Genomic DNA, 26,506 nt, shown 5'->3' on the forward strand with positions numbered 1-26,506 from the left:
AAAAGTCAGTTCTCTTCGTTTGCATTTACCTTATCGTTACATTTGTTAGTTGCATTATCTTCATTTGCAGTGTCTGCTTGAAGAGATAGGCCTAACTTTCATACATGACAGTATGTTCCAGATGGTTAGCATCTGAACAATAAGTTTACTTAATAGTGTGTGCATATATATATATATATATGTGTGTGTGTGTGTGTGTATATGTATATGTGTATATATATATATACATAGAGAGAGAGAGAGAGAGAGAGAGAGAGAGAGAGAGAGAGAGAGAGAGAGAGAGAGAGAGAGAGAGAGAGAGAGAGAGAGAGAGAGAGAGAGAGAGAGATACATACATACATACATACACACACACACACACACTTCAGTTACAGGTTCTCGACTCTTGTCCATGAATGTTTTGGTCCAGTAGCCCGTTACTCATCAGGTTGTCCTGGTTCCTCAACACCTGACATGGACCTTGTTACTCCGGGTGATGTCCGAGCCGGTATGACTCTATTTGTGTTACTCTCACTCATGTCTTGAGGTAGTTGGCTTGTTAGCATTAGGAGTCTAGGCCACGGACTCTTACTGGCGACTTGTCCCAACCTCCTGCTGGAAAGCTATAGCGTTCTTACCTACTGAGTTATCTAGCTGCACCAGACATCATGGTGGCTAATGAGGAACAGAAGACAGCAGTAGTGGTCGAGTTGATGTAGCAATCCCGAATGACCTCAACATCAGGAAGAAAGTATGAGGAGCTAGAAAAATATCAAGGGCTGAGGGAAGAACTAGATTGGATGTGGAAGGTGAAATCCACTGTAGTCCCAGTGGTAATAGGTGCACTAGGGGCTGTGACCCCCAAACTGGGAGAGTGGCTCCAGCAAATTCCAGGAGCAACATCTGAGGTCTCTGTCCAGAAGAGTGCCGTCCTAGGAACAGCTAAGATACTGTGCAGAACCCTCAAACTCCCAGGCCTCTGATAGAGGACCCGAGCTTGAGGAAGACATACACCACCTGAAACCCGAAAAGGGTGAGAGGGAGATTTTAATACGTGTGTATATATTATATATATCAGCGAGCAACCAATCTGAGTGTAGCAAATGCTTGTGGTCTGGTTTCTTGCATTGAAGTAATGAAATGATATGCCTGGTTCTACTAGTTGCTAATTTTTGTTGGGACTTACTTTCAAGCCAGTAATTTTTCCAATAATCTTAAGAAAATACATATTCTTGTTATTGCTCAGTCTATTAGCTGCTTATAAGAGGAGGTGCCCATATTCAGTTTGCACTATATTCTCAATGGGCATTTTAAACAATCCATGGGTATAGAATAGAATGAGAAATAGATTTCATTTCACAATTTTTTTTTTATTCCAGTGTTGATGTACTGTACATACTGTACATACTGACCATGAGTTTTGTTCTATGTTAAACTGATGAATCACTTGGACTTTATACAGAGTGTTGATTGTCATTGTTGGGGGATGGAAAGAGCATCAACCACCCATATATATATATATATATATATATATATATATATATATATATATATATATATATATATATATATATATATATATATATATATATATATCTTTCCGCTCTCTCTCTCTCTCTAACTTTGTCTCACTTACACATACGCACTTCCTGATTTTGAAGGAACTGAGAGGCAGGCAGTACACTGTGTAGGACATGAGTTGTATTTTCAGGTTGTTGGGGGATGTATGCCTGGGGTTTTGTTTCTGTTTTTGCTTTAGGTGGCCTGTCTGGTTTCTGTAATGACCACAACAACAAATTAGCTGGAGCAGGATCAGATTGCAGATGGCTCTTGGCCTGGCTGTGACAGTAGAGCAGGTGGATCAAATTGATGGCATCTAGGATCTCCGTCATTTGCCCTTCATGGTCGATACCATAGTAGCAAAAAGCATTTCCCATGGTCCCCATACGGGCCAATGGCCTCGTGTTTGTGGAAGCTTTGCACTGTGAAGTGGATAATGGTGTCAAACCAAGAAACTGCCATTTATGTATATGGCGCTGGTTTATTGTAACTTTGAAGCCACTTGTGAAACTCAAAAATATCTTCAGGAATACACACACACACACACACACACACACACACACACACACACACACACATATATATATACACACACACACTGTGGGCTTATGTTTTACATTGGGCCTTTGTGCTTTTCCCAGATGCAAAAAAGAGGTATGTAGTTAGACAGACTGACAAATGAATCAGTATGTGACTTCTCTAATTACTTGTTTATGGAGAGGATTTAGGGAAATACTAGTATTGTCACCTTTACAGCACTTCACCAAAACAGAACTGAAAAAAGATAGAAAACTTGACAGTGCGATAATAAAACAAGCATAATAGAAATAAACCATCATTAAAATAAGAAAAAAAGATGCTCAAAATAGAATAAGGTGAAGAGCATAGTACATAAAACTAAGCTACTGGTGGGTTATTTTACAATGACCCCGATTGCAAAAGTTCCTCCTCCTCTGATACTGAGCCTTGACCACAGTTTTCAAAAAGGTTCTGTCCTCACCATGAATTTGGGGAAATTTACATGAGATTAAGAATACGATCGGTGCATATGCAAAAAGCCACCAGAACATTTTGTCTGTCTCCTATACACTGTTCATTGAGAAGCCCTAGGTCTAACACTGTGGTGAGGACTTCCTGATTTAACGCTTAACTCTCCAGTTGCTTGCTTTAGATGAGAGAAGAGCTGTATTGGACTGTCAAAAGGATTTAAATGGATATCTAATCCACTCCCAATTAAGCAATCCCTCAAATCTTCTGGAATGTTTTAATGTTTTGAGGCAATCCCTCAAATCTTAATCCATGAAACCCATGTTGCATTGAAGACTGTGACACCGAAATAATATATTCAAGGTGCATTGTCAAAGTGGCAGCCACGACAGGAAGTTAGTTTGAACTATTTTTGGACTGTTGGGGTGAGTGTGCAAACTTACACAATAAGGAAGCAGTTAGGATGTGAGTGTGTCATATAAACTAGGCTCTATCCAACCCAAAAATGTCCATGTTTCATAGAATTATGGCATATCCAGGAGAGAAAAAAAATACTGATATCTACCTGGAAGTAGGTAGTCAGAAGAGACTTGAGCGTGGTAAGTTGAATAAGATCTGGAAGCATACCCTTCTGCATTATTCTCGAGTCTGTGTAACAAGGTTCTTATTTACACTTACCAGTATTTCATATCTCCAGTTAGATGTCTTAAATCACAACTTTATCACAGGGAACTCCAACTCTCATTCTCACATAAGAGACATAACTCCACATTAGTACTGTCCTCTGCAAACCACAATCACAACAGACAGAAGACAGCCTTACAGAGCTAGAGAGAGTCTGCTCAAATGGAACATTTTCATAGATCCTACATCATCTCATCATCACTTGCTAACATGAACCAGAAAAAAAGTCCCTGAAGGTTGATGATGATGATGATGATGAAGAATGAGGAAAACTGTGGACCTGCCCTGGTGAACAACCGTTTCTTCCTCTTTACCTCACAGTTTAGTGTTGTGTTTGAAGGTTTTGACAGGTTTTCCGCGTGGAACTCGCACTCAGAGAAAAGCGATGGTTTTAATAGTTACCTGTAAAGGTTTTGGCTCGGTTCTCAGTTCTACGCGTTGTGATTCTTGTATTGGAAAATCTGGGACACTAACACATGCTTTGATGTCAAGAATATGTTTAAATGTAGTGACAAACGCAGCACCTAGAGGATCTTCCATCCATCCTTTATCCAAACCGCTTATCCTGCTCTCAGGGTTGTGGGGATGCTGGAGCCTATCCCAGCAGTCATTGGGCGGCAGATGGGGAGACACCCGGGACAGCCGCCAGGCCATCACACAGGGCCGACATACACACACAACCACACACATTCATACCTAGGGGCAATTTAGTACAGCCAATTCACCTGACCTACATGTCTTTGGACTGTGGGAGGAAACCGGAGCACCCAGAGGAAACCCACGCAGACATGCAAACTCCACACAGAGGACGACCCGGGATGACCCCTAAGGTTGGACTACCCCGGGGCTCAAACCCAGAACCTTCTTGCTGTGAGGCGACCGTGCTAACCATTGCACCACCATGCTGCCCCACCGAGAGGATCTTATTTTTTACAATTTACAATTGGAAACTGAGGAAAAAAGACCAAAGATGTATTCCCGGAGAAAATGACTTTTGTGGTATCTGCCCTTGCAGGTAATGTCCAGTAATTTTCTTTACGGTCAGCATAGAAGAGCTTTGGAATACTGTCAGCATCTTTATCTAGAAGTGTAAAGTTAGAGAGACCGCTTTCTTGCAGCAGAACATATGGAGCAATTGCCCAGCCATTGCAGGGTATAAGGGGCTTATATCATTCAGGCAAATGACCAGAGAAAAGTCCCAACCCATGCTAACAACGAAGAAAAGGGGGTCTGCTCACACAAGGGTGTGTTTGTTTGCAGTAAAACACTGGCAGTTTGTCTTCGGTCAGTTTGTTTTCCCATGGGAAAGTGTGAGCGCGCTGTACTAATGCCCTGACCTTGGGAGGGGAGGTTGAGGTTGAGGGAGCACAGCATCACCCTGGCCAGATGTTCGAGGCAGTATCCCACATGCTGTTGCCTGCTGTGACCCTGCCCCCGGGGTTTCACACACACCCAACTTGAGAGAACCAGGTTACGTTCACCTCAAAACAACACGCACAGTAGTCACATCTCAGTTACAGTCTTGTTCAGAATAAGCTGTTTACTTGTAACCCTGGGATGGACTGGCAACGTGTCCAAAGTGTCTCCCTGTCTGATGTCCAACGCTTTGTGACTCTTGATTTGACAGAGTGGGTATAGAGAATGAATGAATGAATGAATGAATAAATGAATGAATATTTATATGTATCTGTGGGTCTCTATTGTAAATATTCCCAAATACAATATTCTAAACATCGACACAACTAGTCTTATGCTTGCTGCAAAATGCAGCACTAAATTGGGATATATACTTTTATAGTGCAACTTACACTGACATATCGATGTATATTAATATTAGTTTTGTTTGCATAAATGTTTTGCCCATAAGGTTTTTCTTCCTGTATTGAGTGACTCTTGTATGACGCAGTCTTTCAATCTTTTGCATAGTTGGCTAATGAGCTACGTTCCTGTTGGTCTGTCTTGTATTGACTAAATGTAAAGGCTGTGAAGAAAGATGCTCTCTTTTTATCCAGAGCTCATCCAAGTTAAACTGGATGATATGGTAACATCCACCACTTTTATATAATAGTACTGTATGATCCTGGACATGATCAGCATTACATTTAAACAGACTCAAAGGGAAGAGACATGTTTGACCCTAGCGTTTCATGTAGGCTACATCTTGCTTTAAAAGACAGTTGTGATGACTTTTCTGCTTCGTTATATTTTGTTAAGTGTGGAGTCAATAGAAGGATTATGGGGATGCTGTATATGCAGCAAGAACTTTTGGACCCTAACAAAAATGTGTTTATCATAGGTTTTTCAGCCTCCCAGATGTCCCTATTAAATGTTTAGTTTGGCCATAGCCAGTGTGTTGTTTTATGACTTTGTGAAGAAAGGCATCATCACCTATCAAAATGTATGTACTGCTTTATGTACTGCACTGCTCGAGATCTCTCATACACTGCATATGACTACCTTGTGCACATCTCTGCATGCCCTGTATTTGCATCGCCATTGGCTGTTGTTTGGTATGGTGCTATCAGTGGAACTGGGATTTTTACCGGAAGAGAGGCTTAATGTTGCAGTTTACACCCCGTGTCTGGTTTAGGGCTTGATGAGCTTTCTCCATGCCCTGTGTTTCAACATGTCTAGGCAGAACATGAGCATACCTCTGCAAAAATGGCACGCCTTACCGTAGCTCTCGCCTCACTTTTTTAAAAACTGGGTGTTAAAGTTGCTTACAAAAAGAATGGAGATATATATTGTATTTGCTGATATACATTATATTTTAGTCGACTATTTTTTTTTCTGCCCAAAGACTGTCCCAAGAATATAAGAAGAACATATGCTCTCTTATGATTCATATGACATGCACATGCTTTCTATTGCAAAGTGATGAAAAGGGGAGATTAGCTTCATATAATAGAATCAGAGTCAAAATCCTTTTATTTGATAATTACGTTCAGACATACATGGAATTTGGTTTGGCACATTGCGCTCTGAAAAATAACACACAAAACACACATCAAGAAACAAAATTAAAAGTATAAATTAAATGAATAGAATAAATTTGCCTGAAAATTGCACATTATATTGTGAACAAGTGCAATGTTCAACTAGGAGTTGACCTCCTGATGACTCCAACGACTTGCCTTCAATCACAGCTGAAGGATGTTTCTGGGAAAGTGCTCATTTGTGGAACTGTTCCCTATAGTCAGAATGTTCTATTAATCACTATCCCGGCTTCCCCTGTACATCCCAAACGGCTAATTCCTTATGAATGGGATCATAGCTTGAGATCCTTATGAAGGTCATATTTGGGCTTTTCAAAGTCTGTACTGCAAACTTGATGAATGAATTCTTGCAAATGGCTGCATGACGATCCGAGCTAGAAAAGTAATTAACTTACTTTTGCTGAAATATTTTGTTTAATTAATGTACATTGGAAGTATTTTTTTTTTTTTGCCTGTGCTGGCTGCTGGTGAAGCTTTGGTTGGATGAAGCATTAACTGACCTTGAGATGTGAAAGAAAGGGGAATAAACCACCAGCCACTTAATATTGTCTGCTGTTAAACCATGAAATAATGATTTCTATTTTGTGCAATGGAATTGTGTTTTAGATTCTAAAATCTTGCACTTGAATGGAGTGATGCTTGAGGTGATGACGTGACTCATAACCGCACCATCTTTGTAGGTTGTAAAGGTAAACCGCACAGAAAGTCTTTCAAAATCACAATTTACAATGAGACAAAATGACAAATACATCTTGTAGGCAGCTCACAATTGGAATGCTAAACCCCATATAATAGATAGCTGTCAAATGAAATGAAAAACTCTTATATACTATATCATATCAAAGTGGTTACATCCCACATCCAGATATTTTAAAGTACTGTACTGTTAAGTTAAATTGGAAATTGTAATTCGCAACTCTCATTTTGTTGACCAGCAAATACTCTCTGTATCAAGCTAAGTAGCTATCAAAGCTGTCACATAATCCCCCTACAATGCAGAATATAGAACAAAGTGTTGACTTCCCCTTCAGTCAGCAGTATGATATCAAATACACCGGGGTAAAGAAAGCATGCAAATTAGGAGCTCCGGGGAAGATGATGTAGAAAGAAAAGGGAAACTGAAAGTCGTGGATGCGGATGAACTGTGTCAGTCAATGTCCAGTTCAGTTCCACTGATGACAAATAACATCTATGCATATCACAGACCATAAACAGAACCTCAGTCAAATGGAGTTAAATAGATGCTATTAATATTCACTACATATAAAAACGAAGATGCAGACATTATTTGACCATGTTTCTTTTTGGATTTTAAGTACTTCCTCTTAGACTTGTTAGCCTGTTAACAGGCTCAATAAACTGATCCGCAAGGCCGGTGATGTTGGTGGAACTGGATTCTCTGGCGGCAGTTTCTGAGAGGAGGACGCTGTTGAAATTACATGCCATTCATGGACAATGTCTCCCACCCACTCCATGACATGCTGGTTGGGCACAGGAGTACTTTTAGTAATAGACTCATTCTGCCAAAAAGCACCACAGAGCGCCACAGGAGGTCATTCCTGCCTGTGGCCATCAAACTTTACAACTCCTCCCTCAGACTCAGACTGTCAGACACTCTGGGTTAATGGTCATTGGATTGGCCTTGTCGGGTTTTGTTTGTGCTGCTTGTTGTGTGCTGTGGTAGTGCAGTATAGATAGGGTGTTATGTGCACCGTGTTTGTTGATATATTTGTTTCTGTTTCTATTTTCTTATCTTGTATCTTGTTAGTTTTTAGTTATTAGAGCGTGAGTGTCTGTAATAGAACCCGATTTCCCCTCGGGGATGAATAAAGTATTCTGATTCTGGTTCTGATTCTGCTAGGCCACTATTTCTCCCGTAACAAAAAGTCTTCCACAAATTCATTGAAGATACGGTCACAACTGTAAATGCCTACTTTGTCTAGTCTTAAGAGTTACTGACAAATTACAATAGTAGTGCCTAAGCCGATGCTTTCTTTGGTCCTCGCCAGCAACTCACTGTTCCATTGGAAACAATAGGGAAATGCAGTTGGGGTGCATACACGTGATCCAGCGCTTAGCAGGAGCCATAGGAGAGTTCACTGTGTTATTGGGAGAGATGTTGGATGAATCAACACAGACAACTAACCTACCTGTAAACCTCAATAACAAGCTTAGCATCCAAACTTCTCCATGCTGCCAGCATAAATTGATGGATTACAACTTGTATTTTGTAATAAGAGGGCAGTGGGTTTAGTGAGGCGCTTGTCTGCCCAGCCGGCCCTGTCCTGCTGTGGTTCTGGCCAAGCGGCGGGCAGACAAAAGGCCTACTGTGGGCCACAGATGGTGTTTAGGCAGGAGCAGGGAAAAAGATGGAGATGGACAGCTTCACAAAGACTGCTCCCACCCGCCCACCCACCCCCATCTCTCATCGGCCCAGATGATTCCATTGCTACTGAAGAAGCCCTAGTGGTTGGGTGTGGGGTGGGGGAGATACAGCTGGGACACAACGTCAAGGTCTGGGGCTCAGCGAGAGTCTGAATTTACTCCTAACGGAAAACTTACTATATTTTGTGACCCCAGCTTCGTTCCCTTCCCATGCAGTTATTTCTGATTCCTTTAACCTTTCATCTGACTTTTCATCTCCTGTCTTCTTGTTACTGACTTTGTAACCGTCTGTGTCTACTTCTCACTTCTGCATACTGGCTGCCGTCTCGGGCAGATTAGAGCTATTGAGCGAGGTCCGTCTGGCACATTGTGGGACATTTAAGGCCTGTCAAAGATGAATAGCTGCTTACACACACACACACACACACACACACACACACACACACACACACACACACACACACACACACACACACACACACACTCCTGCTCTCTTTACTGCCCCTGTATTGATGCTAGTTTGATGACTTACTCTGTGCGTGAGGATATATGGTCAATTTTCAACAAGAGGAACTGAAAACATTTTGTGTCTATTGGCCGGGTGACTCAAAAAGCCCTTCATTATTAATTGATTGCCGCCTATTTCAAGTGGAGTTTTATTACTGTGCTACATGGGACCAGTAAATGGTTACTTTACTTTTACTATTTCATTTTACCCCCCAAATTAAAGATTACCTCCTCTCTTACGTTCACAAATTTGGATAACTCAATATGTACTCAAATTAAGGCGAACTGATCTTGCATAGAACATGCTTTTCAGAGCAAAGCCCATATGCATGTATTTTAATTGTTTAATAGAGGCTGATAGTTATGAATGACTGTATGCAATAATGTGATTGTGCTGTCTGTTCTTGTACCAGTTATGAATATGGGAGAGTATAAGTGAAAGCTCCCTATGGTTTATCAGGGGCTGAAGCCACTTGTCACTAAAGACTCGCGATAATCCAGATAATCCACACATTTGTGTGTGTTTGTGGTTGTGTGTAGAAACACACACACACACACACACACACGCATATATATATATATATACATATTGCTAACGGGCATTTGTTAGCAAGTATTTAAAAGCACACAATATCACAATATCAAGAAAAAGCCACTAATCAAGCAGATATCTAGTATCTGCATAGTTAACACAAATTCACATCAGAATCTGCCAGGTGTATGAAATGTAAGTGTTCATATACCAGCAAATTTGGCTTGATGTGTTGCTCACTGTGACACTTTGACACAGCGAGAAAGAAATACAAGTATCATTAAAAAAAACAATTCTTCAAAACAGGCAAAAATATATAGAAAAAACAATGTAAATGTGTGGAAGTTTGGTTTCCTATGTATATTAGAATACTGGGTCTCCATGTACAAAAACTTGTTCCAGTAATAAACAATTTCAAAATCTATGCATTCAAAAGGTAGTGAGACAAGTCTGCGGTAAAAATTTAAAAATTTTAAAAAAAATCCAATACTATGTATTTAGGAGCTATTTTGATAAGTATACAGAACACTTTCAATGGAGAAAGGAGGATATGACAACAGCAAGGAAATATGAAATGGTGGATCTCTAGAGTTTTCACAGTATCCATCCATTATTATTAATATATTTATTTTTTCAGTGACTAGGTTTTATTGAGAAAGATGAGAGTTGCTCTTTGCTTTGTGCTCTTTTGCACAAAACAGCTCCCTAGTCTCCTTCAATTCAGGGTTGCTCATTTCTATACCAGTGTTGTCAGTGTTATGGCAATGTCTGTTCACAATGTCTGTAACAGTGATGCACATTTCTTATTACGTTAACTGAAATAGCGATAACAAATGACCAAAATACAACATAAAGAATTATTTCCTTAGGAACGAGAGGATTTCACCCTTAACCTCAATGCTCGTTACCATTGAGGTTAAGGGTGAAATATGAAAATTGGCAGGCGCACTTAATAAAGGTACATGGATTTTGTCTGGGTGTCATTTCTGGAGGCGCATTCCAACAGTTGTGGAAGTGCATAAAGGCAACCGTAAAGAGGGGCAAAGAAATGCACTGTGTAAAAATAGTGCAGCAAATACAATAGACGACAGAGTATATACACTCACTGAGCACCTTTTTTTAGGAACACTATACTAATATTGGGTAGGGCCTCCGTTTGCTCTCAAAACAACCTCAGTTCTTCTTGGCATGGATTCCACAAGATGTTGTGAGATTCTGGTCCATGTTGACATGACTGCATCGAGTAATTTCTGCAGATTTATCAGATGCACATTCATGCTGCGAATCACCTGTTCTACCACATCCCAAAGGATTCTTATTCTGATTCCACTGGATTCAGAACCAGTGACTGGGAAGGCCACTGAAGAACATTGAACTCATTGTCATGTTCATGAAACCAGTTTGAGACCACTTCTGCTTTGTGACATGGTGCTTTATCATACTGGAAGTAGCCATTAGAAAATGGGTAAATTGTGGCCATGAAGGGATGCACATGGTCAGCAACAATACTAAAATAGGCTGTGGCATTCAAGCGATAGTTGATAGGGATTAATGGGCCCAAAGTGTGCCAAGAAAACATTCCCCACACCATTACACTACCACCACCAGCCTGGACTGTTGACACAATGCAGGTTGGGTCCATGGTTTCATGCTGTTGGTGCCAAATTCTGACCCTACTATCTGTGTGCCTCAGCAGAGAGCCACATACATCAGATCAGGTTATGTTTTTCCAGTCTTCAACTGTCCAGTTTTGGTGAGCCTGTGCCCACTGCAGCCTCAGCTTTCTGTTCTTGGCTGAAAGAAGTGGAACCCTCAAGGTTCGACGTGTTGTGCATTCTGAGATGCTTTTCTGTTCACCACAATTGTACAGAGAGTGGTTATCTGAGTTACTGTAGCCTTTCTATCAGCTCGAACCAGTCTGGCCATTCTCCGTTAACCTCGCTCATCAACAAGGCATTTCCATCCACAGAACTGCCCCTCACAGGATTTTTTTGTTTTTCACACCATTCTGAGTAATCTCTAGATACTGTTGTATGGGAAAATCACAGGAGATCAGCAGTTGCAGAAATACTCAGATCAGCCCGTCTGGTAGTAACTATCATGTCACGGTCGAAATTACTGAGATTACATTTTTTCCCCATTCTGATGGTTGGTGTGAACATGAACAGACGCTCCTGACCCATACCAGCATGATTTTGTGCACTGCACTGCTTCTACATGATTGGCTGATTAGATAATTGCATGAATAATTAGGTATGCAGGTGTTCCTAAAAAGTCATCATTTAGTGTATAATCACACATATATTAATTGATAGTTTTTATGCATGCATTCAGTCAATACCACATGCAGTTAGGTTAATTTGAGAGGCCAGAATTGCACTGCAACAAAATACCATTAGATTTGGGAATCAAATGCCTTTTAAAAAGCTGGCAGGTGTGTGGAATATGCAGCCTATGCTATGTGCAGCCTATGCTATATGCAACATGCTATATGGAGCTTTGCATAGTCATAACAAATGCCGCAAGGTTGTTGCAAACTAAAGAATGAAAAATGATCAGCTTTCGCTACAAGTTGATTTTGCAGCATTGGACAAAATAAGAAGACTGATGTTATTCTTAAAAGAATATGGGACTCCTGAAATAACATGTGAATCCTTGTCTTTCTCACTGCAGTCACTCCTATGCAGACCCTGTTATCCCTACTTCTGCAGAACCGCCTCCAGGGAGGCGTAAGTGATATGGACTCATTTTAGGGTTGTGAGTAGGAATGATGTAGTGTGGCAAACCCCCTCTTTCTCTCCCACTCCCCGCTCTTCCAGTAAAAGCGGCTGTACTGTGGAGGAAGATGCTCCCAGGAGGGCTCGTGTTTGTTGTTGGGTGAAGAAGAGACTGAGGGGGAGGGGATTAGCCCCATTTTGGGCAGTAGCTGATGACTCCACTGTATACATTATCTCTTAACCCTAACCTCCACCTAATGGGTTGTAGCATAGGGCTTGACAGTCTGTAATATGATTTCTCTACAAGCAGATTAACTGTCAAAGCCATGGATTCACATCAAAGGGGGCAATTACTTGGAGAATAATGGAGAAACCACATTTGTGCATGTAAGCAGGTGTATCATTGAATCTGTATTTGCATAGTGTAGAGCCTATATTTGCTGATCAGCTACCACCAGACCTCATAGCTTGCTCTGTCCAAGATGTAGTTAAGTTGATCTGCTGACCTGTCAGTGGTAGCCAGCCCTGGGGGATACAGCATGTCGGCAAAACTCCATTCTGTAGGACCACGGTTTGCTTGTGCAGTCGTTAAAGGGACAGATTTGGTAAGTGACATTGCTCATAAAGGGGTGTTTCCATGGGTTGCTTTACCTGGATGCATGAATGTGACATGGCAAACAAGACATTCATGACACAATTTTGCAATACATTTATTTCTATGCTTGTCACATAGTACTTAATGAAGAGGGAGGGCTTAGGAATGAGCTGACCGTTTTGTGTTTCTCTGCGTTCCAGCTTATCGTGACTTCTTTCTGTCAAGTTATTGTGATTCAAATGTTATCATAGTCTTACTCACAGGGCATCATAAACCTTTCAGACTTTCATGTTTGCCAACATGTTAAATGTTTTCTAACCTACTAGGCTACAGTGTTTGTTAATTCTATACCTCAAATTGCTGAAAATGAACAAATTTTGGAAACAGGGTTTATTTGTTCTTCTTTCGACTGCTTCTGTTAGGGGTTGCCGCAGCGGATCATCCATTTCCATCTCTTCCTGTCCTTTGCATCTTCCTCTGTCACACCAGCCACCTACATGTCCTCCCTCACCACATCTATAAACCTCCTCTTTGACCTTCCTCTTTTCCTCTTGCCTGGCAGCTCCATCTTCAGCATCCTTCTCCCAATATACCCAGCATCGCTCCTCCGCACATGTCCAAACCATCTCAATCTTGCTTCTCTTGATTTGTTACCAAACCGTCCAGCCTGAGCTGTCCCTCTAAAATACCCTTTCCTAATCCTGTCCTTCTTCGTCACTCCCAACGAAAATCTCAGCATCTTCAACTTTGCCACCTCCAGCTCCGCCTCCTGTCTTTTGGTCAGCACCACCATCTCCAAACCATACAACATAGCTGGTCTCACTACCATCTTGTAGACCTTCCTTTTAACTTCTGCTGGTACCCTTCTGTCACAAATCACTCCTGACACTCTTCTCGACCCACTCCACCCTGCCTGCACTCTCTTCTTCACCTCTCTTCTGCACTCCCGTTACTTTGGACAGGGCCTCAACTATTTAAATGTGCTCATCTTCACCACCTGTACTCCTTGTATCCTCGCCATTCCGCTGTCCTCCCTCTCATTCACGCATATGTATTCCGTCTTGCTCCTACTGACTTTCATTCCTCTTCTCTCCAGTGCATACCTCCACCTCTCCAGGCTCTCCTCAATCTGCACCCTACTTTCACTACAGATCACAATGTTATCCGTGTGCATTATAGTCCACAGAGACTCCTACCTGATCATGTTCATCAACCTGTCCATCACCACTGCAAACAAGAAAGGGCTCAGAGCCGATCCTTGTTATAATCCCACCTCCACCTTGAACCCATCTGTCGTTCCAACTGTGCACCTCACCACTGTCACACTGCCCTCAAATGTATCCCACATCATTCCTACATACTTCTCTGCCACTCCCGACTCCCTCATACAATACCACACCTCCTCTCTCGGCATCTTGTCGTATGCTTTCTCTAAAGCCATGATGACACAATGTAACTCCTTCTGGCCTTCTCTGTACTTCTCCTTTAACATTCTCAAAGCAAACATCACATCTGTGGTGCTCTTTCCTGGCATGAAACCATACTGCTGCTCGCCGATCGTCACCTCTCCTCTTAACGTAGCTTCTATTACTCTTTCCCATAACTCCATACTGTGGCTGATCAACTTTATACCTCTGTAGTTACTACAGCTCTGGACATTGCTCTTATTCTTGAAAATCGGTACCAGTATACTTCGTCTCCACTCCTCAGGCATCCTCTCACTTTCCAAGATTGTGTTAAACAATCTAGTTAAAATCTCCACTGCCATCTCTCCTAAACACCTCCATGCCTCTACAGATATGTCATCAGGACCAACTGCCTTTCCACTCTTCATCCTCTTCATAGCTGCCCTCACTTCATCCTTGCTAATCCACTGCACTTCCTGATTCACTATCCCCACATCATCCAACCTTCTCTCTCTCATTTTCATCCTTCGTCAGCCCCTCAAAGTACTCCTTCCACCTTCTCAACACTCTCTCCTCGCTTGTCAGCACATTTCCATCTCTCTCCTTCATCACCCGAACCTGCTGCACATCCTTCCCAGCTCGCTACCTCTGTCTAGCCTATTGGTACAAGCCCTTTTCTCCTTCCTCAGTGTCTAACCTCTCATAGAACTCATCATACGCCTTTTTCTTTGCCTTCAACACCTCTCTCTTCACCTTACGCTGCATCTCCTTGTACTCCTGTCTTTCTTAAAATGCAAAATCAAAATTGTACCTGAAAAACTCATTAAACTGAAAATTTGATATATCCTAATGTAAACATTGTGTGTATTCATTTGAAAGAGGACCTTATCAGTATACCATAGGCATGCTGAAGGCTGTTGGAACTGTTGTTAGTTGTGGGTATGTGGTCTTTTTAGATAAGTCTAGCTCAGTTAGGCAAAAATGTAGGCCATCTTCAAAGACCTGCCTAAGTTAATTCATCTGTTTCCTTCTCTCTGTATTGCTCTCTCCCTCACTGTTTCTTGCCTCTTCTCTCTTGCACTCATTCTGTCTCTTCTGTGTGTGTGTGTGTGTGTGTGTGTGTGTGTGTGTGTGTGTGTGTGTGTGTGTGTGTGTGTGTGTGTGTGTGTGTGTGTGTGTGTGTGTGTGTGTGTGTGTGTGTGTGTGTGTGTGTGTGTGTGTGTGCGTGCGTGTGTGTGTGTGTATATATATATAACTGTTAAAAGAAACACTCAACGGTAGGGAAAGTGCTAAAAAATGAGTAAAAAAAAAAGTATCAACACAGATACAGGATAATTTTTTAACACGTCGCAGTACAGGCCTGTTTCGTGTGTTGCACACTCATCAGCTGCATATATATATATATATACACTCACCGGCCACTTTATTAGGCACACCTGTCCAACTGCTCGTTAACGCAAATTTCTAATCAGCCAATCACATGGCAGCAACTCAATGCATTTAGGCATGTAGACATGGTCAAGACGATCTGCTGCAGTTCAAACCGAGCATCAGAATGGGGAAGAAAGGTGATTTAAGTGACTTTGAACGTGGCATGGTTGTTGGTGCCAGACGGGCTGGTCTGAGTATTTCAGAAACTGCTGATCTACTGGGATTTTCACGCACAACCATCTCTAGGGTTTACAGAGAATGGTCCGAAAAAGAGAAAATATCCAGTGAGCAGCAGTTCTGTGGGCGAAAATGCCTTGTTGATGCCAGAGGTCAGAGGAGAATGGCCAGACTGGTTCGAGCTGATAGAAAGGCAACAGTAACTCAAATAACCACTCATTACAACTGAGGTATGCAGAAGAGCATCTCTGAACGCACAACACGTCGAACCTTGAGGCAGATGGGCTACAGCAGCAGAAGACCACACCGGGTGCCACTCCTGTCAGCTAAGAACAGGAAACTGAGGTTACAATTCGCACAGGCTCACCAAAATCGGACGATAGAAGATTGGAAAAACGTTGCCTGGTTTGATGAGTCTCGATTTCTGCTGCGACATTCGGATGGTAGGGTCAGAATTTGGCGTCAACAACATGAAAGCATGGATCCATCCTGCCTTGTATCAACGGTTCAGGCTGGTGGTGGTGGTGTAATGGTGTGGGGGATATTTTCTTGGCACACTTTGGGCCCCTTAGTACCAATTGAGCATCGTGTCAACGCCACAGCCTACCTGAGTATTGTTGCTGACCATGTCCATCCCTTTATGACCACAGTGTTCCCATCTTCTGATGGCTACTTCCAGCAGGATAACGCGCCATGTCCTAAAGCTCGAATCATCTCAGACTGGTTTCTTGAACATGACAATGAGTTCACCGTACTCAAATGGCCTCCACAGTCACCAGATCTCAATCCAATAGAGCACCTTTGGGATGTGGTGGACCGGGAGATTCGCATCATGGATGTGCAGCCGACAAATCTGCAGCAACTGCGTGATGCTATCATGTCAATATGGACCAAACTCTCTGAGGAATGTTTCCAGTACCTTGTTGAATCTATGCCACGAAGGATTGAGGCAGTTCTGAAGGCAAAAGGGGGTCCAACCCAGTACTAGCAAGGTGTACCTAATAAAGTGGCTAGTGAGTGTGTATATATATATATACATCTCTCCCTCTTTCACTGTGTGTCTTTTGGCAGTTGTGTGTGAACCACACTGAATGAGCTAACTGAATATTTTATGAGACCAAGCCCAGGCTTATGCAGATGGAGGCTTGCCCTAGACTCATTGACTGGTACGGGGATCACAGTTATGTTGTGGAATGGAAGCAAGCACCCGTCTTCTCATGAATGTAGGGCTGTGATTTAGCAGGTGCTATCTTTTGTATTGAAGCAGAACACATTTATTATGTTCATATTATTGGAATCAACACAGTTTTGATTGAAACCAGCCTTTTTACCAATCCAGAGCAACGCAGAACAATTTTAACAAGAGGTGGCAACTGACAGGCGTTGTTAATGTCTATGGTACAGTAAAGCATTGTGTGATATAACCCGACTTTAATTGAGAACATGAAAAATACCGAATAATAAGATTCAGCTTGATAGAAACATCTCCTGATTTATTCCCATCCCAGTGCAAATAGAACAGTCCAAGAGTGTTGCATGCATATAACTCCCAAGTAGCTCTTACAGAACACAGGCAAAATACACATACATAAGAATCTGTTTTTGGGATTCATTTCTTTTTCTGGTGCTGATCTATATCAACAAGTAAAGCTCTGCATAAAGGAGTTTTCAAAATCCATACATATCTTTCATCTTTGTAAATGTCGAGCCATTGATATACATTGCCAGTGAGATCAGTATTGGAAATAATTAGATATTTCAGTTCTCATGGCCTGTACAACACGTCCCACACTGCAACATAATCTTAGCTCTATCTGTGTTTGAAGAAAAGGCAATGTTCCCATCAGCTCCTCTTTCAGACTTATTGATCGGTCAGGAAGTCTGGAGTCAAGCCATTATGTGGACTCTCATACCAAACAGACTTGAAGGAACACAGATCTTGCTTGATAAAGACTGTAGTTTGTATGCAATGCATTTCATTTTCTGTTTTTCTTTTTGTTCCGTTGCAGACCTGTCAAAGAACCGTCTTGCAGAAATCCCGCCGGAAGTATGTCTGTTTGCCCCCCTTGAGTCACTCAACCTCTACCACAACTGCATCAAATGCATCCCAGAAGCCATTATCAATCTGCAGATGCTGACCTATCTTGATATCAGGTCTGTCACAGCCCCATGCTACAATGTTGCTTTGGTCTTTGTGTGTCCTTATTTGTTCACATATTGCAAAAATTGACCATGTTAAGTTTTGTATATCTCAAGTAGCCCGTATTCCCCATTCCGTAAGTTCACGTCTCAGATAGTCACGTGAAAGAGTTGGGTTGGGGAAAAGAAACTGTTAACTCACAGTCACTCAAACACATGTTGATTATCTGATACAGAAAGTAAGTGATTTTTTGATCCCAAGAAGAGGAAACTTGCATACTGTTTTCAGCATCTGTTATTATGTATCTTTGTCTATAGCCGAAATCTTCTATCAGTTTTGCCAAAATACCTGTTCAGTCTCCCTCTCAAAGTTCTGGTTGTAAGCAACAACAAGCTAGTGTCCATCCCAGAGGAGATTGGAAAAGCCAAAGATCTGATGGAGCTGGTAAGCAGTGTGTATGCTTTCATGCTTGTGTGAACCTGTATTCCAAATGTACGTTGAGTTTTATATGTGGCTTGTATAGTACCGTCTTTTATACCAGTGGTATTCCACCATGTGCCATGTAGAGCCATGTGTATTTGGGCTTTCTGTCCAACCCAACTCTACACAATCTGATTTCACTCCCAGTCGGTCAGTCCTCCCCGATCTATGGCAGAAGGGGTGCTAATCAATGACATCAGCTGGTGTAATATAGTGTTGGGTTTAGGAGAAAACCTGCATGCACAACGCTCTCCATGGCACATGATTATAACTGTTTTATACATTTATCCTGCAGCACCCCCTCTCTATGTTTACCCCTGTAGGACATTAGCTGTAATGAGATTCAGGTGCTGCCTGCTCAGGTGGGGAGGCTACAAGCCTTACGAGAGCTCAACATCAGGAAGAACTGTCTTCACATGCTGCCTGAAGGTTGGTTCTCTTCTCATGGTCTCATTTCCCTCTCAATGTGTCTTTTCTCGATAGCTGACAATTTTGTTGCACTCATATTTTCATTACACCTACCTAACCACAGTTTAAGACAGCGTGAACGCCGCCGTTTCATACTGTCTCATTGTCTTTAAAGGAAATATACATCTGTAGACTGAGTGCGTAGCACCAACCTTAGATTGTCATACTAGAAATCCACCGGTTAACTCAAAACCCTTGAGCCAAGTCAGTTTTAAAGATAGTCCATGTGTGTTGTTTAGGTCTGATTGATATTTGGGTATGCATTTTGGCATATATCTATGTCAGCATATCTTTGAATGTAACACTGTGAATTCCATCAGGCATGGTCCATTGTAATGCACTATATATGCTATTTGCCCCCATGTTGCTATTTGCCCCCATGTAAGTTTGTCACATCCTTCTTGATAAGAGATTTAGTCATACCAGCTAATTAACTTCTGATAAATTATTTGATAAATAGTAAATGATTCAGAGAATGCCATCTGTTAACGCTTATCTTTTGCTGGTTCACATCAGCAACCATCACACTTTTGACAATAGGTATTCTCTTATTGCCAAGCGTAGTGAAACTGAAAAGCTCTTGACTTGCTCAATGATGTTGTCATGACATCTTGTCCTGGAGAGGCCTGGAGGTCGGTAACTATAGTTCCTGGACAACAAAGATTTTGCTTCCTGAACTCTTGGGTGTATTCTATGTATTTTGGGCTGCTGATCATGAAAATCGCCTTAAAATTTCCCATCACATACTGTTTTGTAGATATAACCTATTTTTGCGATTTCCCATCATATTTTAAGTCTGCTAGTGTATTGCCCACAGAGCAAGCTGTTTTGGTCAGTCCAAGCATACCTGGGCATGCAAATGTTGTTTTAGGCATGCCTGGGCATGCTTAGTCAGGGTAGATTAGAGGTGGGCAACATGATCCAGAGAGGGCCGGTGTGGGTCTTTATTCCAACCAAGCAGTTACACACCACACACCTGATTGTATTGGTCTTACAATAGTCTTGTTCCAACCAAGCAGTTACACAACTGATTCTATTAGTCAACCAATAGTCTTTGCTTGATTTGTAGACTTCGGTGTGTAACTGCTTGGTTGGAACAAAGACCTGCACCCACACTGACCCTTTCTGGATCATGTTGCACATCCCTGGAGGCTATAAAAGCTGCTCACATTTACAGATGCTGTTTGGACGCATGTTGATGCACATGTGAATAAGTTAACCAGTGTAAATCACATTTCGGTGGCCCTACGCATAAGAAATGGGTAGCAATTGTACAGAAAACGGCCTGTGTTCTATTATAACAGGTGTCTGAAACTGAGATTTGACCAGAAATGTAAAGCGCTTTGAGTGGCAGTTGCAGCTAGAAAAACGCTATATAAAATGCAACTTGATTGATTGAACTTGATGTTGGAAGTATAGCTATCCCCTTACTACTCATTAAAATAGCCATGTGTGAATACCCCTGTTGTATTTACTGTCCATGTCTTCTCACCTCATTTTCCACCTGTCTAGAGTTAGCCGACTTGCCTCTGATCCTGCTGGACTTCTCCTGCAATAAGATCACAGAGATCCCTCTAGCATACAGGAAACTCAGGCAACTGCAGCACATCATCCTCGACAACAACCCTATGCAGTCTCCACCCGCACAGGTGTGTATGCATGCATATGCTGTGTATGCATCATTGCTGTGTCAAAGACACAGTATTATCAGTCTCCATGTATCTCAAATGTGTACATCACTTCAGTCTCTGGTCCTACAACAAGCCGTCATTTCCTTTACACTCTCTGAATTTAGAACACTTGCACCATCTAGTGGACAAATGTATCCCTCTTAGTTTTGGTCATGGCTCATCAGAATCCAAAACTCAAGATACAAAGTGCATAAATTTGTGTATTTCAGATTTGTCTTAAAGGAAAGGTGCACATATTTAAGTACCTGAATATCCAAGCATGTCGGATGGATAAAAAGCCTGATTCCTTGGACCTTCCTACCCTGGGTAAACGATGCCTTCCGCAGCCTCTTACAGACAGGTATTAAAAACTTACCATATGCTTTCTCATCATGATTTTTTAAAAATTTATCTTGTTAATTTAATTTATACCTTTCAAACTGTTTTAGCAACATTTTTGTAATAATTTAACACAGTGCATATTATTGTTATTATTTCTTCTGCATCAGTTAACTTGCTGTTATCACAGACATTGTCAGAAAAATAAAATCATTATAAGTCTTTTTTTTTGTGTGTCACTCCAGCATGGAAGATTTCTATCCTAGTAAAAACCATGGGCCTGATTCCGGTATTGGTAGTGACAATGGTGACAAGAGGCTCTCTACAACTGAGGTGAGAGTTTACACAAGACACAAAAGCTGGATCCATTGTAACCATTTGGAAATAGCTTATAACATACTGCTACGTGATTTACATTTTTAGATTTATTTTGCTATCCAGATAGCATCAGCAAAAATGATTTGGTTCATTCAGTCCACTTTCTCAATGATAGAAGACAGGAAAACATCACACTCCACCAAAGAGGGCTCTATACAGGCTTATACATTCACACAAGATATATTTGACATGACAGTTTTGTACAAATGTCCTGTAACAAATTAAGGAACTCTCAGAAAGGATAGTGGATTTTGAAGGACTAGTGAAATTTCATTAAACATAAACAAAATTACTTCAGTCAGCTCAGGACTCTGTTGGGATTCTGTTTTCAGGCAAAGTTCCGATTCTATTGATGAAGGTCAATAACAGTTTTTCTCTGTTTGATACGCATGCGTGCACTACATGGCCAAAAGTACATGGACACCACATCTAATTAGTGGGTTCGGCTATTTCAGCCACACTCATTGCTAACAGGTGCATACAATCAAGCACACATGCATGCAATCTCCATAGATTAACACTTGGCAGCAGAATGGGTCATACTGAAGAGCTCAGTGACTTTTAACATGGCACTGTCATAGCTTGCCACCTCTCCAACAAATCAGTTCATCGAATTTCTGCTCTGCTAGATCTGCCCCAGTTAACTGTAAGTGCTATTATTGTGAAGTGGAAACATCCGTGAATCAGTAGGCCACACAAGCTCACAGAATGGGAGTGCTGAAGGGCGTAGTGTGTAAAAATCTTCTATCCTCAGTTACAACACTCGACAAGCTCCATATTGTCTCTGGAAGCAACGTCAGCACAAGAACTGTTTGTCAGGAGCTTCATGTTTTCATGGCTGAGCAGCCGCACACAAGCCTAAGATCACCATGTGCGATGCCAAGCTTTGGCTGGAGTGGTGTAGAACTCACCACCATTGGACTCTGTAGCAGTGGAAACATGTTCTCTGGAGTGAGGAATTACACTTCCCCACCTCTGAACAGTTTTGAATTTCTCATTCATTTTTCTTACATTGTTTGATCCCAGATTCAGTGTGATTTTCCAGACAGGGTTGACTAAGTTAATACTTAGCCAACCCTGTAACTGAGTCCTGTAACCGAGTCCTTACCCATTAAGTAGAATGTTTTTCTGTTTTGAATGCTACAGTACAGAGACATTCTAGAGAACTGCATGCTTTCAACTTTGTTTCAACAGTTTCGGGAAAGCCTTTTACCTTTTCAGCATGACGATGCCCCCGTACACAAAGCAGGTCCATAAAGACATGGTTTGCCGAGTTTGGTGTGGAAGAACTTGACTGGCTTGCACAGAGCCCTGACCTTAACCCCATCCAACACCTTTGGGATGAATTGGAACCCGGACTGTGAGCCAGGCCTTCTCCCCAACATCAGTGCCAGACCTCACTAATGCTCTTGTGGCTGAATGGGAGCGAATCTCCACAGCCTTGTTCCAAAATCTAGTGGAGAGCCTTCCCAGAAGCATGGAGGCTGTTCTAGCAGCAAAGTTGGGACCAACTTCATAGTAATGCCCATGGTTTGAGAATGAGATGTTCAACAAGCACATATGGATGTGATGTTCTGGTGTCCAGATACTTTTTGCCATGTAGTGTACATACATATATACAGTATATAATTTCGAAGCTTTTTACACAGCCTTTTCAAGGTGGGAATGTTGTGCAATTAAGCCGCCTTGCCGTTATGGGTAAAAGGTACAAATACGAAATGGGGGGGGTGTCATTGTTCTGGCGTTAAACCGGCAGCAGAGGTAGTCACAAAGCTGAATCGATGTCTGTGTAAAAAGGACAGCTGGCAGGACAGAACATGGCAGTATTGTGGGATCTCTGTGTAAAAATACTTAGTTTACATGCCCCTCTATCCATGCCTACTCAAACAGACGTGTGTTCAGGTTAGATTTACAAGCTGGGCCTCTCTAGATTCTCCCTACCTCCTAACCAGTGCTCAAACCACACCCAACTTGCCATCTGTTGAGTGTATTCTCAATCAGTGTTGTCATAGGATGATATGCATAGGTATTAGCTTCCCCAAGTTTGCCTCAAAATACTATCAAACAAGGAGTTAGGGCATCACTGAGAAACACATTTGTATTCCTCATCATAACAAACCCAATCCTCCACTAGCCTTCAGATGACGACACCATCAGCCTGCACTCTCAGGTTTCAGAGACAGCCCGTGCAGATGCCCTCTCCCTCCTCTCCAAGATGGATTCTTGCAAAGGTTATTTAAAATGAATATAAGGTTTATAAGAAGTTCTTTCGCTGTATGAAATGCAAACAACCGTGAGACAAATGTGGATGTGTTTTCCCCGTCAGATCAGGATCTCTATGACTTCATAGAGCCCAACCCAGACGAGGACCCCTCTCTGTCAGAGGTAGATGGGCAGCAGAGTGGTCATGTATCATGCATAAAGGTATGTGTCCATCTCAGAGAGTAACAAACCTGTGTCCTGACACAGTGATTCTCAAGGCGAAGTCCAAATTCCCCATGTTGTTATTGATTTTCATCAAAGGCACTTTGATCAAATCTTTTGTTCTCCCTACTGATAGTTCCCCACCTCTGAACAGTTTTGAGTTTCTCACTAATTTTTCTTATATTGTTTGAACCTTGGCGGCACGGTGATACAGTGGTTAGCGCAGTCGGGGCGGCATGGTGATGCAGTGGTTAGCGCGGTCGCCTCATAAGCAAGAAGGTCCTGGGTTCAAGCCCCGGGGTAGTCCAACGTTGGGGGGTGGTCCCGTGTCGTCCTCTGTGTGGAGTTTGCATGTTCTCCCTGTGTCTGCGTGGATTTCCTCAGGGTGCTCCGGTTTCCTCCCACAGTCCAAAGTCATTTAAGTCAGGTGAATTGGTCGTACTAAATTGTCCCTAGGTAGGAATGTGTGTGTCGGCCCTGTGATGGCCTTGCGGCCTGTCCAGGGTGTCTCCCCACCTGCCGCCCAATGACTGCTGGGATAGGCTCCAGCATCCCCATGACCATGAGAGCAAGGTAAGTGGTTCAGATAATGGATGGATGGATGTTTGAACCCTTGGCGGCAGGGTGGTGCAGTGGTTAGCGCAGTCGCCTCACAGCAAGAAGGTCCTGGGCTTTAACCCCAGGGTTGTCCAACCTTGTGGGTCATCCTCTGTGTGGAGTTTGCACGTTCTCCCCGTGTCTGCGTGGGCTTCCTCCGGGTGCTCCGGTTTCCTCCCACAGTTCAAAGACATGTAGGTCAGGTGAATCGGCCATGCTAAATTGTCCCTAGGTGTGAATGGGTCAGCCCTGTGATAGACTGGTGGTCTGTCCAGGGTGTTTCCCTGCCTGCCGCCCAGTGACTGCTGGCATAGGCTCCTGCAACCCTGATTGGGATAAGTGGTTTGGATAATGGATGGATGGAAGTATTAACTTCATCAACCCTATAACCAAGATGTTACCCATTAAGTAGTAAATGTTTCTGTTTTCAAATATACTTGTAGCTTTGTGTAGCTTTTAGTCAAATCTCACTTTCATCATGGTTGAATTAGTTTATCTCTTTGTCTTTAACTGCCCTGTGATGGCCTGGCGGCTTGTCCAGGGTGTTTCCGCGCCTGCCGCCCAATGACTACTGGGATAGGCTCCAGCATCTTGCGACTCTGAGAGCAAGATAAGTGGTTTGGATAATGGATGGATGGATGGATGGATGGATGGATGTATCAGCTTTTTCTCAGTTTCAAGTAGGGAAGGAGGCCCTTCATCACAACCTTATTCCTTGTTCTGCACCTAGCTTTCTGGTGTATGTATTAGTTAGTTCAGGAGTGCACAACATGCAGTGGTGCTTGAAAGTTTGTGAACCCTTTAGAATTTTCTATATTTCTGCAGACCTAAAACATCAGATTTTCACACAAGTCCTAAAAGTAGATAAAGAGAACTCAATTAAACAAATGAGACAAAAATATTATACTTGGTCATTAATTTATTGAGGAAAATGATCCAATATTACATATCTGTGAGCGGCAAAAGTATGTGAACCTCTAGGATTAGCAGTTAATTTGAAGGTGAAATTAGAGTCAGGTGTTTTCAATCAATGGGATGACAATCAGGTGTGAGTGGGCGCCCTGTTTTATTCAAAGAACAGGGACCTATAAAAGTCTGATCGTCACAACACGTTTGTGGAAGTGTATCATGGCAAGAACAAAGGAGATTTCCGAGGACCTCAGAAAAAGCATTGTTAATGCTCATCAGGCTAGAAAAGGTTACAAAACCATCTCTAAAGAGTTTGGACTCCACCAATCCACAGTCAGACAGATTGTGTACAAATAGAGGAAATTCAAGACCACTGTTACCCTCCCCAGGAGTGGTCTCCCGTCAAAGATCAGTCCAAGAGCAAGGCGTGTAATAGTCGGCCAGGTCACAAAGGAACCCACGGTAACTTCTAAGCAACTAAAGACCCCTCTCACATTACACTGAACAACAATGGTGTGCATGGCAGGGTTGCAAGGAGAAAGCCACTGCTCTCCAAAAAAAACATCTTTTGACTTGTGTGGGTGTTTGCCCTTTGCCTGGTCCTTGTGTGAGTCTGCATGCGGGGCCACATGGGGGTGGCGGTGTGCATCTCTTGCCCATGTACTGCTGTGTCTATTGTCTCTGACATGGTGATGATTGCTGCTTGTCTGTGAGTTTGTGTATGTCTGGGTAAACTGTAAGACCTGGATTGCCCTTCTGGGATAAATAAAGTTTTCTGAATCAAAATCCCTGCTGTCAGAGCCTCACCAGCGCACTGGCCTGCTTCCCCTGTCTGTGTCACCTCCATGTCTCATGGAGAGCTGCTGTTCCTCTAACTAAGATCTCAAAAAACTTTCCGGGTTTGTGAAAACTGCCGAGAAACTGTTTTGAATTTAACTGCCTAATGTTAAGCAGTTCTTCTCTAGTGAAAGTAATCGGGTTTGAGTAACTAGACACGGATAATAAACAAAAACAGAATACCGGAGAGCACTGTACCGAGGCTGCCATCCATGGCACCATCATGGTTGTTACATTGAAAAAGACCCTAGCTTGCACAAATAGAAGATTTGTGTACACTTTCTAAAATCTCCTCCCAAACTAACTCT

At 42.3% G+C, this 26,506-nt stretch overlaps 1 protein-coding gene across 1 annotated transcript in view; it reads left to right on the top strand.

The window, feature by feature from the left end:
• Nucleotides 1-26,506, top strand: part of lrch2 (leucine-rich repeats and calponin homology (CH) domain containing 2) — a 77,080-nt gene that overhangs the window by 1,539 nt on the left and 49,035 nt on the right. Inside the window, exons 2-9 of the mRNA XM_056285189.1 lie at nt 17,966-18,110; nt 18,414-18,540; nt 18,900-19,005; nt 20,557-20,693; nt 20,945-21,075; nt 21,299-21,386; nt 23,566-23,662; nt 23,758-23,855. Coding sequence (XP_056141164.1) covers nt 17,966-18,110; nt 18,414-18,540; nt 18,900-19,005; nt 20,557-20,693; nt 20,945-21,075; nt 21,299-21,386; nt 23,566-23,662; nt 23,758-23,855 — 929 coding nt within the window. The remainder of the gene's footprint in view (nt 1-17,965; nt 18,111-18,413; nt 18,541-18,899; nt 19,006-20,556; nt 20,694-20,944; nt 21,076-21,298; nt 21,387-23,565; nt 23,663-23,757; nt 23,856-26,506) is intronic.

The sequence above is a fragment of the Lampris incognitus genome, chromosome 8, assembly GCF_029633865.1.
Source record: "Lampris incognitus isolate fLamInc1 chromosome 8, fLamInc1.hap2, whole genome shotgun sequence".
NCBI classification, from domain to species: domain Eukaryota; kingdom Metazoa; phylum Chordata; class Actinopteri; order Lampriformes; family Lampridae; genus Lampris; species Lampris incognitus.